The sequence below is a fragment of the Aythya ferina genome (genome assembly GCF_964211825.1).
Source record: "Aythya ferina genome assembly, chromosome: Z".
In the NCBI taxonomy this organism is placed as follows: Eukaryota; Metazoa; Chordata; class Aves; order Anseriformes; family Anatidae; genus Aythya; species Aythya ferina.
The window spans coordinates 23,133,890-23,150,333 of record NC_140299.1 but is presented as its reverse complement, the minus strand read 5'-3'; the positions used below and the strand labels follow the sequence as shown (position 1 = coordinate 23,150,333).

The window sequence follows — 16,444 nt, the reverse complement described above, 5'->3', positions numbered from 1 at the left end:
ACATCAAAAAAGTACAACTACCATGATATCTATGACTTGTGAAAGCAGAACTACAAGATCAAATACTAACATGGCACTTTCTTATTTAGTCAAGTTATTAGATTTTTTTTATTAGCTACTCCAGAAAAAAAAAAAAAAAAAAAAGAGGGAAAATGTATTGTACTGATAAAAAAATAAAATTCTTTCTGTCATATTCTGTCATTCTTTACCATTTCAGCTACACATAATCTGAATACTTCCTTCACAGTGAACTATTATATTTCTCCTAATAAAACGCCAACAAAAATACATAGGTTGATAATCAGCTGTTCATAAAATACTGGGGCTTAAAGCAGAAAACTTCAAATGGAGTCAAGTGGTTGTAATAAGTGTGCAGTTCAATAACCAACATCTGCCCCACAGAGCCACAAACAATTAACATCACCATGAAGCAGAAATCACAATTACGTTTGTAAGTGCAGATGTGTTGCTGTTGAAATGAAATACAATTTCAGACAGATTCATGGGGAAACCAGCCATCTATATACCACTATGACACTAAAAACTGGCATGGTGCTATCTGTTTAGCATTGTCTGATCATTAAAAACACTTTTCTGCTTTTTTGTACGTATATTCATTAACAATTCTTTGAAGAGAAGTACTGATTAGTGTACGGGGTCCTGCACTGAATTTCATCAATTAAGATTTTAATATATAGAAACACAAAGCAGAATAACAGATACTTCAACAACAAAAGCTGAAAGTTCGGCTGTATGAGGCATCTCTTCCCCTTTCTCTCCCTTTATCATTTTGTCCAAAAGGCTTAATTAAGTTCATGCTTCATATACCCACGTTCTCCTGAGGACAGGAGTCCAGCAGAAAGTGGAAACAAAGAAATTGATGGAAAAGAATGCCCAGGAGAATGGACAGTTACCTTCCATTGTCGTCTTAAAAAGCACGCTTTTTTTTTTTTTTAAAAGGAAAGAAACCATTTAAATGCAAATAGCTATATTAATGCAACATTCAGCTAGGAGTTTATGCAAAACCCAGTAATGCTATTCAGAGTTACTGTTACTATAATATGTTGAGTGTGACTGAATGACATTTAAATAATATTGTATTCTGGAATGCATTAGCAACTGGAAAGATAAAACTTAAGGAACAGGGGTTGATACGGACATAAACTCTGGTTTGGTTCCCATCCCTCCAAAAATTCAGAAGTCATGGAGATGTAATAGATTTTTTTTTTTGTATACTCCTAGCTTTGAAAAAAATTACTCACCAAACTAGCAGTAAGTGAAGGTGCTGACTGCCCAAGTGCTTGGCAGCGCATGCGAACAAGATTAGAGGTTTCTGCAGGTTGCCACAGCTGCTGTCCATTTGCATTGGGAAGCAGATACCTGCCTGTCAAGTTAAGAAAGAGTATGTTAAAATATTAGATGTTGCAGATAAAGCAATGTAATGGACAGTTTACTACAAGACAACGTTCTTATTTTATCTTTGTGGGTTTTTTTTGTTTGTTTGTTTGTTTTTAAGTAGGCATCTCACCATTTTAAAACATTTGCTCTTTCACTATACCCCTGACCAGAGGGGATTCCATCAAAGCAGTATTTTTAGAATTCACTTGTCCCCCCTTAATGTCAACCTTCCACATAACGTTTTCCTCATGCAAATTCTTCCCTCTCCTCCACCCCCCCAATAATCTCACACCTGTACCTTTACCCTACTCTGAAACATGATTAACACAATAGAGCAAATATCCACAACAAAGGGTATGAACCAAAGAAACTTATATTCTGAAGGTTTGCCAGAAGTAAAATAAGAGTAAAAAATACATTAAAAAAAAATATTGCCCTTGATTTTATTAGTCTTTGAAAGCTGGTTATTTGACACAGTTTATATTTTTGTTTCAAAGAGCTATGATAAGCCATGATCCTCTAAGGCTAACATCAAATAAAATTTCAGCTCTCCTGATCAACCCTGGTAAACAGCAAGGTTACATTAAAAATGCTACAGAGATGACTTCCTGACTATTCTCATCCCTTTAAAAGGCTGACATTTTTACAGTGTTTTTTGGTTTTTGTTTTTTATTTTGTCCTCATTGCATATTGTCAGAAAATGGGATCATAAATTAACAGGAATGTCAAGGATACAGCAATCACTGCTGCCTCTCCCAGTAAAACACAACAGAAGGAAGCTGGGAGGACTGTTTCAAAAAAGGCAATGCTATTCCATGCAAAAATGACTGATCTGGGAAACACCTTGACAAATGCAGCCAAAATGCTTACGCCTTCAAGGAGAGACTGAGCAAGTTCACAGAAAAGAGAGCTTTGGGAGGACTAACTAGGCACAACCATCTCAGGAAGGCCCTGAGCACCAAACCAGAAGCAAGAAAAAAATTCTGGAAAATATATTGAGTGATGTTTTACTTGGGTGATTGTGATAGGACAAGGAGAAATGGCTTTAAACTACAAGAGGGGAGATTTAGATTAGATGTTAGGAGGAAATTCTTCACTCTGAGGGTGGTGAGACCCTGGCACAGGCTGCCCAGAGAAGCCCCATCCCTGGAGCTGCTCAAGGCCAGGTTGGATGGGGCTTTGGGCAACCTGGTCTGGTGGGAGGTGTCCCTGCCCATGGCAGGGGGGTTGGAACAGGCTGATGATCTTTAAGGTCCCTTCCAACCCAAGCCGTTCTGTGATTCTATGACAAGTGAGTAATGATACCGTTCTCTTTTTGCTTACTTTCAGCCACCACTATCACACAGGGTAACAGACTATATAGAGTGGTCTTAAATCTGTAAATTCTTAGTTACATCTGAAAAATGTAAAAGTGGGGCAAGTAGGGCAATCACACCACTCAAGCAACTGACTTCTCTTAGAAAAATCAACAAGGTGATGCAGAGAAAATTCAGATTTATTTTTATTTTTTAAAAACAAATCTATGTTCAAAAGCATGATGCAAGATTTTGATTCAGCAGCTGAAATGAAAGTCATCTTCAAAGCCACACGTAATAAGCACCTGTTTCTTGAAATGACATTGCTACATTAGCATTGCCCCCATCAGAGAACTATGGGGTACACACATGACCATTGCCACAGGATTTGTGCACTGGCAAGTGGGCACTGGTTTGCCCAGAAATCAAAGTCCTTAGCTTCACAACCTTGTTTTTAAACAGCAGATCCACAGGAATCTGTGTGAAAACCGACTTTACTGGGATCTGTAGAGTTCCTAAGCAACAACACCAGATAGTCCTCTTAGCACTTCTCAGCCTTCAAAGCACATTATTGTTCATTGGCACACCGGTAAAGTTGAACCTGTAGACAGTTTTTCACCCAATTTCTAACAGCTTGCCCAAGACTGGAAGAAAAATGTATGACAAAGCTGCAGAATTTTGCCAAGTCACCCAGGAAAACATTCTCCAGAATTCAGGTTTCTTTTTCACATGTCCTTCCACCATCCTCAACTAAGAGGCTTCCATAAAGAAAGCTTAATCCATATATCTTTGATATTCCATGGATGTACCAGTGAGAGGTGTAAGTTATAGCTGACTGCATATGTCTCCTCAAAAGGAGAATTCCTTCTCATTCAGGGGGCGAAGGATAAAAAAAAGTGAGTAGAAAAAAAACAAGTCATTCATACTCTGCATTTAAACTGTTAACTTTAATGCTTTACATGATGAAAGAGGTTTATACGTTTTCCTTACTTGTTGTTTTGTTTGTTTTTGATTCCTCTGTTCCTGTCCCAAAAGTCAATGAGGTTCTCAGGTTAAATCTGGATATTTTCTACTGCTGAATCCCAGACTACAAAAACCTCTCAGATACAAAACACAGAAATTAAACTCTGCAAGAATGCTCCAAAATTTGAATCTGAAGAACAAAGAAGAATGTAAGGTAGAAAGTGGTTTAATGACAAAGTTTATTCTAAAATTGGGAAAGGGAAGCACTCTCTGGTTAACCAAGGCACTTTATAGTAGGGGTTTTAAACTTTCTGAGAAATCCATTATTAGACACAAGACCTTTCCCAGGCTGCACTCATTTTCTTTTTAGATTAATCTTACTGAGCTTCCCAAACAAAAATAAATAAATAAATAATAAAGGCAATTACTTGGATTTTGTTCACAAATTAACCTAGCTTTGTTTCAGTTTGGATCCTGAAGCAAAGGAGTTTAATGAACCAATGAAGTCTGAAAGCAGAAAGGCATACAAGAAATAAGCGTTATTATTAATGCTTGTACTTGTTGTAAATGGGAGGCAGACCAAAAAAAAAAAAAAAAAAAAAACACACAGAAAATATTGTGATTCCCATTCATGCTAGTCACCCAGAGTGGAGCACTCTGTACCTTGCCATGCGCCAGGCTGTGCTGACATGGAACATATTCATAGTCACATTTATCTTTTGTCCTTTACAAGCATCTGTATTTTATTCAGTTTTTACCTTGATCAAACACCTGAAAAAGTCTGATATTTTAATATAGAATATGGAGTGCAGGCAAACCTTCTGTTCACAACAACAAAGCATTTACTAAGCCCTTCCTTCAAGTGCAAGGTTTTCCTGGCTGGCAAAAAAGCAGAGCAGATTAACTCAGCATCACAGCCAGTGTCCACAACATAAGAACTAATTTAATCTTTATTATTTTTCTTGCCTGGTTAACCTCTAAAAATATTTAAAATAATGTTGGAGGGACTGCAGAGTAGCTAAGTAGACACTCAAGGTGATTAGAATCTCCAGTGAAAATGCAAGCATGTGTGATGCTGGAATAATTTCTCCTCCATCCTTACGCCCAAACTGGACCCGTGAGGGAGCAGAAGATTTCACAACATGCTGAAATTAAGGCAAGTGTAGCAGACTATCCAGGAGTCTAGTTTGTCTTTACATAGTACATCCATAGATACTTCTAAACATAAATGGCATATATTAAACGTGTCTTTTATAAAAGTAAAATAGCTATGGCTTATACAAGAAAACAGTAAAATAAATATCTAATAAAGGAAGAGCATTAAGCTTTCTGCAGAGAAACACATCCAGAAGAACAGCAGTTACTAACAAGAAATCCAGCTACAACAAAATACCCAGAAAATGACAATTGTACTTTAAATACTATGTTTCTTTAAATGAGCATAATGAGGTATTTTTTTTTCATTATCAGAAACAAATAGAAGACCAAGATTTCTTATAGAAAAATATTTCTTCCAAACCTCAGTCCACTCTGAGGAGTTAGGAAGCCACCACATTAAGCCACTACACAATAAAAGCCTTTGCAATGAATTAACCAGCAACTCTCCCTCAATTCCTCCCCATTAAAAAATTTCAGTCACCTCATTTTCAGACTATCCAGTCCTGCTCCTTGTTCCCATACTACTCCTATATGTTCTGTTACAGTTCCGTTAATAATTCTATGCCTTTTCCCTTTTTACATTTCTGCTATGCTCTTTAATAACCCCTTGAATTTACACAGTGACACCCTCTCACCAGTAAGTGATTTAAGTATCAGTATTACACACAAAACTTGAGCTGAAATGCATTATTGATTTTCATGCTGCATTCATTTCTGCCTTCAAGTGCAAAGCTCCAAGCAGCTTTCCTTTCTGAGTGAATTGACTCATGGGGGATCTCAACTACATCTCATCCCTGCCATTGTAATTCAGCATTTCGGCATACATATAGCAGAGAAAGTGCACGAGTCCAGGCTAATCTCCATCTAACGGCAGACCGTTGCCACACAGGTTGTAATTTTATCATTACTTTTATTAGTTATTGATACAGATGAGTCATCTGCTAATAGAGGTTCACATACTGCTATGCCATTCAGTCTGAAAATGGCCTGTGACTTCCTATCATGTCCTTTAAAGTGGCTTTTCTGGCAGCTCTGATATCCTTTCTGTGCCTGAAGACACTGAGATAGCCTGAAGTCACAACACTTTGTTCCAGTGTCATCTCTTCCCACGTCTGAATACAATCCTCATTAGTCCAGCACATTTATCAAAATGCTTTTCAATGAAAGGTGATTTAAGTTGATTATGTAATGGCAATAATTTAGCATTATTTAATGGTATTACGTAATAGTTGATGGACACAGAGAATACATCACTGCAGATCAAAGCGTCACCTTCCCCTCGAACTTGCCTATCACATGCCTTGCTTCTTATACAATGGATGTTTGCAGAATGCCCAAAGGAAATCTTTATTATTCCTTGCTTCTGTTGTGTTTGGTGTGTGTATGCTTCTTGTATTTTTTACTGTTTAAGGCCAATAGAGACTGACACATTTCCACAAAGATCTGTCACAGAAGGTGAGTTTTGCTTTATTCTAATTATGAAAATCTTTCCTACTGCTAAGGTATCATTCTCCTTCATTCTCTCCTCCTCTGAAATCCACATCCCAATAGAATGACTGAGAATGACTAAAAGATTAAGACTTCTACTTTCATTTTAATTTAATAAGATTAAACTTATAAACCTTGTATTTTCACGTTTAATTCATTTTAAAGTTTGAAGTTACTTGTTTCAAATCTTCAGCAGTCTGATATTCTAACAATTACCTATCATTGAGAAAAACTTCTGGCATCCACATAAGTTTTTACCTTTACAAAAATTCTTATGGCAGCGTAGGTTGAACTGTTGGAAATTGTTAAGCAATCAAAACAAACACAGAGAAAGCATCTTGACACAGAGAAAGCATCTTGACAGATTTTAACAGAAATGATTTCAGATTTAAGTATTAAAAGCAGTTCTACTTTCTACAGTTTTAAATGAAGAACAAGTAAACACTTTTAAACAATTCAAACATCTGGATTTGGGCTGACAGCAACTATGGACACCATTAGCCCAAAGCAGAAGAGCAGAAGCTGTGCACCTGATTATAAGGTATCACAGACAAATTAGGCCAGCATCACTGTGTTTCTAAAAAATAGCCCCTAGCCATCCTGCAAGCTTCAGGGCAAAGGCCAAGAAATACTTTTTCACTTGTTTTGATAAATGAATTGCAGATATTTATGACATGCAGATTATTTAAAAGCAATTCAGAAAGTTAGGTTCTTCTCACTACTTTGAGGTCAAAAACAGAGGATCCCATCTCAAAAAGTGACCTCTTTGGTACAGACCGATTCATCAAACATTGTTTCAGGTGGTTTTTCCACCACTCCTCGGCGAAAACTTGTAAGTGCGAGCTATCTGAGAAAGAGCAACAGAATCAAGACACAGTGGAAGGTGAAACTGGATCCTACTGCAGACAGCTGTGGGTGATAAAAGTGCACTGCAAGTGAAGAGTTGGGCACTTTTCCCTCTTCTTACTCCTTTCCTTTTTCTCTCCACCAAAAAAAAAAAAGGGGGGGGGGCGGGGGGAAGTTCCTGCCAGTGGTTCAAAGACCAAAGCCAGCCCCCATCCACCTCAATGCCTGGCAGCTCACAGCACCTCACAGAGGAGCCACGGCCACAAAGCCTGCACACGACTTCAGAGACTGCCCTGGGAAAAGGGGAAAAGCCTCCTACCTTTGCAGCTTACCATCAGCTTAGGGCACTCTGCTTTATTACTGGAAATTTAACTGTTTCAGGCTGCCCAGCTGTAGGAAATGAGGCAAAAGCTGTAAATTTTAGGATCTACTCTCACACCAGTGCATGGGGAATTAAAGCACGTAATTCCCACTAGTGGTAAGTGGTAAATGGAAAGCTAAAGAACAGTGGATGGAAACAAAAGAAATGTTACTGTACAAGAACCCTTGCAAGAAATCCTACTAAAAACTAATTACAAATTTTACACTTTTTGATACCCTGCAGAATCCCCTTAAAATGTTTTGACTTGGTTTCTGTTTCTAAAATTAGCTGAAGAAGTGGTATTTGGTCATGAATTAAATAAATTTGGCCCACAAAGGCAGCACTAAGACACACATTGCAACTTTGGAAAAGGACACATCAAGTTTCGGATTGGAAACCAGTAGGATGCAGGTTTAGATCTGTACCCAATCTATCAAAAACAATCAAGATAGTTTATGAGTGTTACCAATAAAGAAATATACAAATCACATACAATGATCCTTCCTGTCAGAAACACTCCATTATTTCAAGCTAGCAAGGAACTTCTCTCATCCTGTTTGAATAGCTGAAAAACACTCAAATGACAATACAGGAACTTGTCTAAAAGAACCTTACTCAAAATTCTTCTGCTGACGCATACTCAGTGTAATTGAATTTTTATTTCAACCATTTATTTACAAACCATTATTGAAGCACTGTGAGAGCAATAAAGCATTTTAAAGGTTGGAGGTTTTTGGTTTGTTTTTAAGTTTTCCATGCCAAAAATATCTACCTTAATAGAAATGTTAGTCAGCCAGTGCCACTGATATCAGACTAAGAAACTATACAGCCTGAAGTTATCATTTACAACTCTATTTTCCTTCCTCCCAACCATACAGAAACACAACTCAGCAAAACAAACAGCTGAAAATATCTAATCAGTGAGCTCAGAGACGGCCACATATTGTTGCTTCCTTTTCTTTATCTTACCAACAAATAGAACCCTTTTCCCATGGTACCAGCATACACCTTCAAAACTTACAGGTTGCTGGTCCATTCCACAACAAAGCCCTGACACAGAACTCCCTGCTTCCCCCTCACTCTTTTCTCTAATTCACTCATATTCTAGAAAAAAAAAAAAAAATAATAATAAGGTCCAGTTCTGAAATTCTGATAACAGGGGGGAAAAAACAGAGTTGGAAAATCAATGTTTAAAGTTTACACTGAACACGTAATGCTACTGGAAGTGCATTACACTGGATCACATCGAAGTGACAATGAGGCAGTTTTACTGTACCTTCTGATATAAAGTCAATTCTGCAAAAACAGGAATCTTGCAAAGCAAAAACTCAGAGATAGCTCTTATCTGCAACTCTGAACACCGACAGGCTCGCAACCAAGCTGTGTGTGGAATACATCTACATTCACCAGAGCTCAGTACAATGACTACATGAACAACTACTTCAGCCATCTGTCAATTTTCTTTTCTTGGCTCCCAACTCTTCTCCATTTCAATATTTGCTTTTGCTACCTGCTTCATAGATATTATAAGATCTGAACAAAATTATTCCATTGTACTATGAAGAAAATGGCCAGAAACTGCAACTGATGTAAATCTACCCTCTTACAACTTAAAATTATTACCCCTTGTCCTACCACTACAAGCATACAGTGGCACATGGCACCCCTCTACATTATAAATAATCCCTGCCATCACCCCTTGTTCTGTTTCAGGTGTACCTTGCTATGCCACAAAATTCAAGAGCCGATCTGTAACTACGTGCTTACAGTAATTTTTCTAACAGGGAAATAAGTTTATTAATAAAAAGCCCCTTACTGTTCTCAATAGGAAATAATGATGAACTTTGCAATTCGAGCATTTGACCACAATTCCAAAGATTACACATAAAAGCTGTGTTTTGCTCTTGTCGTATTTCTCAGTCGTGCATTCAATTCACGTTAAAGCATCTGTCTTGGAGCAAGCAAGGACAATTTCCATCCACTAGCAGTGAGTCCAATGGCTCCACAGCATCAAGCCCTCTCTTGAGAGAGTGAGTAGGTGAAATGGGAAGACTTAAGCCTCTAGGAGTATGAGTAATGCAATTTTGGTGTGCAATTATAATTTATTTATAAACACTGCAGAGACAGTGTTGCACTAATGAGCTCAGGTACCAGCAACAAGAAGACTGTAGCTTTACAGTGCTCAGGTTTAGGTAATCAGGACCAAACCCAAGCATTTAACTAAGTCCAGGCAAGTTCTTTCATACGTGCTTCTATACTTACACTGCTAAGTGTACTTGAGCCAGCTAATTCAACAGCTATTGCAGTATTTCTCAGGGCTACAACTTAAACCTCAGAAATTTACAACACATATTCTTTTTCTTCATGTTTTATTTTTCCACTCTACAAGTGACTATTTAAACAAATTTCAAGCTGCTTTTATGAAGTGTCCCAAAAATGGCTAAATTCTACTTCTTCACCCTTCAAAACAAGGAACTCCCAAGCTCATCCGCTAATTAGGCACTCTACTGCTGCAGTTTGCTTTGATCTCAACAACAATCAACTTCTGATGTTCTGATGATACAAGCCCGATTAAGCTGCAATCAAGAAGTTAAAGGCAAAATAACGAGACAGGAATGCAATATCTGCTGCTCTCATCTCAGACTACTACATGATGTGGAATCCACATGTCAGAGAATATGGAAATTATCCCCTAGTGTACAGGGAAGCAATATCAACCGAACTACACACGCTGACTGAAGCCTTAAGTGACAAAAGTAACTGACAATGACAAATATAACCTAATGGCATCTCAAGCACTGCTGCACCAAGAATCATTTGAAAATATATATTTCATAGCAGAATATATTTGTTTCATCAGTGGAAGACAGTTTTATAATGCCTGCTTAAAAAAGCAATTTTCTCAGGTGTGTAATTATGGAATATGTTGCTTACATCTCTTCCTACTAATTCTGGAAGACGTGTGGTAACACACTTTACGGAGACACTAGAGGAAGGCACTGAAAAGACTCTGGGACGTGCTCTATGCAGGCAGCGACACTGGATGAGATGGTTTGTGCCTCCCCACTCCCCACAGTGGAGTGTAGTTCACCTGGATGTGGAGCCTCCCTCCTTTTGCCCCTCTCACCAGGCAGCGGCACCCTCAGCTGAGAAAACTCCCCAAACCAACCAGGTCCAGTCCCACCATGCATCATGACAACAAAAACTATTATGAAACGTACTCCTGGTCTGATGTGTGAGGGGAAGAAAGCCTAGGAAGGAAATTTTTGTGCAGAAAGGGATGCCTGACAGAGCGCCAGCACAGGACGGCATCCTTCCCCGCATCCTGCTGCGGTGAGGTTCTGGAACTGGAGATGGGTCAACAAGGTCCCTGGAGCAGGATCCCCAGAGACAGCTATTAAGTCACTGGGCTTCTCACACAGGGGCACTCAGGTCATTAATTAGGCCCCTAACTGGAAGTCAGTAAACAATTTTGAGATTGTACAGAGCAAATAAGGAACACTTCCTCTTATCTACTTCTATCGACCATCAGCGATAAGAACAATCTTTTCGCAATGCTTGTCACTAAAGCAATTACATCCTAGTTACAATAAACCGTTGTAGGGAATGGGAAGGTAGCACTGCCAAAGAGGTTTCAGAGCACACTCCGGTGATTTTACACTCCACTCTCCCCAGCCACCAAGTTGTATCAAGCTTTTGACATTAAGGTTTAATGAGCTAATCTGCATATCAGCAATATTAATTAAAAATGTCACACAATACAAGATTAGCGAGAACTCCAAATTTCTGCCACTGCCAACTGCTCCCCTACACGCAGGGGGACAGCCTACAAGTCCTGCCAGCACATGCCAACCGTTAGATAACTGAACAGCTTGTTCTTCATGGCCCATAACGCCGTTGATCTTTCTGCTAATTACGCTAAGTAGAGTGATGAATCTCTAATGTGAAAACCAGACTGAGAATCTCTGAATTTACTTCAAGTCAACCACAGATTATTTATATGGGAATTGCAATCACTGCTGGCAATATTTAGATGACTAATGACTTAGAGGTGGGAAGCTGATCACAGGAGGAACAATAAACAATAAAAATACATACATCCCAAGATTTATTTATTTATTTATTTCTGGCTTTAGCTCTCCAGCAGGCCAGAAAGTTAACCAGAGTTAACTTTATTAAAGTTATGTAGGATCTTTGGATTAAAAATGCTGTAAAACAAAAACTATACGCATTATCTCACTAGTGTTTGTCTAAGATCAATTTAAGGTTAGCAAGATAACAGCTCTACCACAATTAGAGACAATTAGCTCAGCAGGAAGTCTGTTTCTAGGCAGTTATCAATGAGATAACAGAAGGCAAGATAAGAAGTTCAAACTATAGGTAACAAAGTTTAAAGGGTTTTGCTTTTGTGCGTGTGCCTTTTTTTTTTTTTTTTTTTTTTTTAAGTACATCTAACTGTGCAGCATAGGACAGCTGAACTAGCCAGAGCATCCTGCAAAATGCAAACTCTCATCAGCAGCACATATTCATACAGTTCAGAAGAGAGGCAAACAGCCATCTCCAACTGCTACGTCAGAGCAGCTGAGCAGACCAAACAGAGCACACCACACACTGTGGTGTGAGCTACGGAGCAGCAATGGGATATGAAAGCAAGGACAGTTTAATGTTTGTCCGAGTGGTTTCCCAGGATAAACCCCTTCACAGTAAAAGCCCATACAACTTCTCAGCCTTTCACATTACTTTCTGCTATGAATTCTGTTTAAGCATTTCTGAACAAAGCAAAATAATTCTGCAGACAATTTCAAACAAAAACCTTCTGTCTGTAGACAGCCCTCTGAAGTTTGCAGAGATCAAGAAAACCAGCCACCGCAGAAAAGCAGCTTTTTAATTAAACATCTTTTCTCCTGATCAGAAACAAAATCCTAAGCCTCAGCCTGCACCTTGTTTGGAATCCATTAAAAGGCAATATAAAGGGAGAGGGGGGAGAGGCATTTACACCCAGGCACACAGGCAGGAGCTGACTGTCTGGAGAACAGACCTGCCCTCATCTGACCAGGCTTTGCCCTCAGCCTGGCCAGTGGCATCCGCACTGGTCAGTGGCATCCGCACTGGTCAGAAGTACAGACCTCTTCCCTCTGTGCCTGAGGGACTGCCATCAGATGAGTAGCTCCAGCTCAGCTTTGCAACAGGGCTTATCCAGCAGTTGCATGAACTGCGCAAGGGTTGTGTTTGATGCCATCTGTGGTGTAAGCAGAATTTCCCAGCTCCAGTCTACCTCCAGGTAGAAGACAGAGCCGGCATGGTTACAGGAATACGGGCATGAAGGGAAGGTGGAAAGGGAACACTTCAGAGGCAGAAGCAACAGAGGGGGGAAGAAGGCACATGTTGACTGTACAAGAAGCACCCAGTGACTGCACTCAGGTGTCCTGCAAGGGACCAGGAATCCAGAAAAACCACAGGCAGTTCTACCATCCAAACTCTTTAACACTTTGGAAACACACCCTTTTAAATTAGAAGAGAAACTGGTCATAAATGGCTTCCAAGATAACCAGTACAAAATGCTTCTCCCACAAAGTTTTAACTCATGTTGTTTTAACGCTCCTGTTTAGTGACCTAACCCAACTATGACATATTTTTCACCTTTTCTTTCTATTAAGCAATAATGCTAGCACTTTGCAATAAGAGCTATTAAAGTAGATTTGCTAGACTAATATCGGGCCACATCCAGTAAAGTTTTTTCATTCAAAATTCATCTCTCTACAAAAGTCTTCCTTCTCTCCTTCCTTGGGGATGAAGATTAAGTAAGGCAATACTGTCACAACAATTAGACTGGAGAGACTTTTCCAAAATGTAATAGCCTGGTATCTCCAGGAAGCAGTATTCATTTCTTTTATTGGCTAAACTTCATTTAATGTCAGTGGTTCCCTAGCAATTTTCAACAGGAAGCAACAGTAGTTTTAGACTCAAAAAACATGGATTTAATTTTCTTTAACTCTGAAAACATGTGGCTGCTAGATTGCTTAACACGGTGCAATTGGGCTGCACTGAATGTAAGTTCAGTCTCTATCCTAACTCTCATCCAAATTTACAACCTTTTTCTCCTGTGTTGATTTCCATTGGAAAAACCTTGTATATAATTCTAGTTTTTCTTGTAACCCTATATAAATTGTTTTGTAATTTACTAGAGCTTATTCATAGCAATAGGTTCTCAGTAACTGAAATCCTTCACGTTTTGTAAATCCACTCAATATATTGCAACAATGCAGGCTTTTTTTTCTTCTTAGATGTCATGCATGGTATTACTCCCTCCTGTAAAGCCTAGCATACTCACTTAACTAGAACCTATTTCCAGGGATGAAAAAAAAATTATTTACCTCTATTAGTAGTCAGCCCTGCAAGATTTGAAATATCCTGTCTTATATAAACAAATCAAATTTTTATTTTCATTTTTTATCACTAATACTACTTACGCTCTATGGCTCAATAATTTTGTATTTTTATCACAGAAGGGAAAGCTAAAGTAACACACAGACCAATTCACAGCTTTCCTAACATTCACAGTGAGCAACAAGCACCAGTTAAGGCATATTCTGTAAACTTTTGAGCTTGTAATCTTCCCTCTTGCTTTACGTATTCCCACTTAATGTATTCCTCAAATTTTAGCAAAGGTAACATTTTTGAGTGATACAGAGACTGTACTTCAAACTATTTGAAAAACATCATTCTGAACCATTTTCTAGGGCAATAGCCTTTGTTAGACTTTCTTTTTCTTTCTTTCTTTATGGACCACATGCATCTTTCTCTAAATGCAAAGCCTCTAAGAAACTAAGGAGGGGATGTACAAGGGACCCAAAACCAAGGACAAGTCAATGAAGTTACTCGCTTTAGTGCGAGGACTCTTGGATCTCTTCCAAATCAGGCTATTCTATGATTCTGTGATATCATGATATTTGTGGTTTCAAACCATAACAGTAACCCACTCTTAAGCATTAAGGAAGCTACAAAAACATCCAAAAACTTAAGCATGTCAGAAGATGTAAGTAAATACAAATCCAAAGTAATACTGTTACTTTTTGTTCCGCAAGTTTTGCTGGGCATTTGAAAACATTTTAGGACATGTATCTCTGTATCTGTAGCAGTTTTTTTAAATCTTTTTTTTTTTTTTTTTTTTTGAACAAAGATCATGAAAGAATACTAATGACCTTCTGCCATCAGAATGACTGATTAATTCAATCAGTGTTGTCAAAGCTGGTAAGATATTTTAACTATTGTATGATTGTAAGAACTTAAGGTATTCAGGTTCATTGAAAGTGCATTAGTAATAAAGCAGTTTAACACCACTGCACACTATATTCCCAAATCCTGACATGAAACTCTGCACAACATATTGCAAGCAGACAAAAATTATATCCATTTCCTTTTATAAAGGCCTCAAGCAATAATTCAAGTGCAGAGATAAAGACCAGGGACTATAGCAGCAGAGCACGTTTGCTTCATTTGCTTTTGATTAGGCTGCCTTCTCCTCCTCTCTAGCTGAAGGGTTTAACTGCAGGAAAGTTCCATTTTTGAAGACCACCAACCAACTTTAAAGTCAAACCAAAAGAAAAAAGAAAAGCCAAACACAAAACAACTTCTGCAGAAATAACCGTGTGATAGAAATTTTTACTGTCAGTAAAGAACTATCTTGGCCCTCGGTGGTGGTTTTACCTTGCTGGGCAGCTGAGGGAAAGTGGGAGAAAATACAATGAAAGGGTCCAAGGGTTGAGATAAGGACAGGGAGATAGATCACTCAATGATTATCACAGGCAAAACAGACTCAGCATAGGAAGATTAATAAAATGTATTGCCTACTACTAACAGGCTAGAGCAGTGAGAAACAAACAAACAAAAAGACACCTTCCACCCATCCACCCTCTTCCACCTCTTCCCCCCAGTTAGCACAGGGGAACGGGTAAGGGAGGCTCCAGCCCAGGGCCTGCTCCTGCAGGGGCTCTCCATGGGCCGCAGCCTCCTCCAGGCCACATCCACCTGCTCCACCGGGGGCTCCTCCACCCATGGGGGGGCTGCAGTGTGGAGATCTGCTCCATGTGGGACCCATGGGCTGCAGGGGGACAGCCTGCTCCACCAGGGGCCTCTCCCTGCACAGCCCTCAGGGGAACTGCTGCTGCCTGCCTGCAGCACCTCCTGCCCTCCTGCTGCACTCACCTGGGGGGCTGCGGGGCTGCTGCTCACTCCTCTCTCCCAGCTGCTGTAGCAGGTTTTTCCCTTTCTTCAAAATACTTCAATAAGTAGTATTACACTAACTAGAACGTCTTCCAGCATAAGAACAAGTAGAGGGGTAGAAAGGAAATCAGAAAAGGAAATACCTTAAATGCATTTCTCGGAAGCTCACTGAGGAAGAGTCAGCTCTATGTTCCATTTTGTAACTCCAAAACCACTTTTGATCATCATACACAATTTACAGATGGGACAGTCATATTGCAAGTAAATGACAATTCAGCTTTCTCTGCTTTGAATTTCACCTGATTTTGGTATCAACCAACGTAACTTGGACAAAACAAGATAGATGCTGAGTCCAATATTTATCAATTCTGGGAAGCTCTTTAACTCTTTCAAATCTACTGTCCCTATCACAATGCATTTCAGGAATACATTTGAGTGGCAAATTCTAGTGAATTTTAAAATTCTGTACCCTCAAATCCACAAAGCAAGACCCAGATAACTTGTCCCTATATTTTCACACATTCAGTAACAAGCACTCTTCAGCAAATGCTGCAGCCACGCAGCTCTCAGGACCCAGTCACAGCTTTGGCATCTGGATTCTTTCACTGCAGCTTACACGGACACCAGGACAGGGAGGGTATGAGCCTTCCTCATGAGTCCTGGCTGCCTGCTACCATGGCATGGCTTCACAGAAGGGAAGACATGGTCCATA

At 39.2% G+C, this 16,444-nt stretch overlaps 1 protein-coding gene across 4 annotated transcripts in view; it reads right to left on the bottom strand.

Annotated features, from left to right (window-relative positions):
* Positions 1-16,444, bottom strand: part of MAST4 (microtubule associated serine/threonine kinase family member 4) — a 307,122-nt gene that overhangs the window by 228,498 nt on the left and 62,180 nt on the right. For all 4 annotated transcript variants that reach the window (XM_084505107.1, XM_084505110.1, XM_084505109.1 and 1 more), the window contains exon 3: positions 1,263-1,384. In XM_084505107.1, coding sequence (XP_084361233.1) covers positions 1,263-1,384 — 122 coding nt within the window. The remainder of the gene's footprint in view (positions 1-1,262; positions 1,385-16,444) is intronic.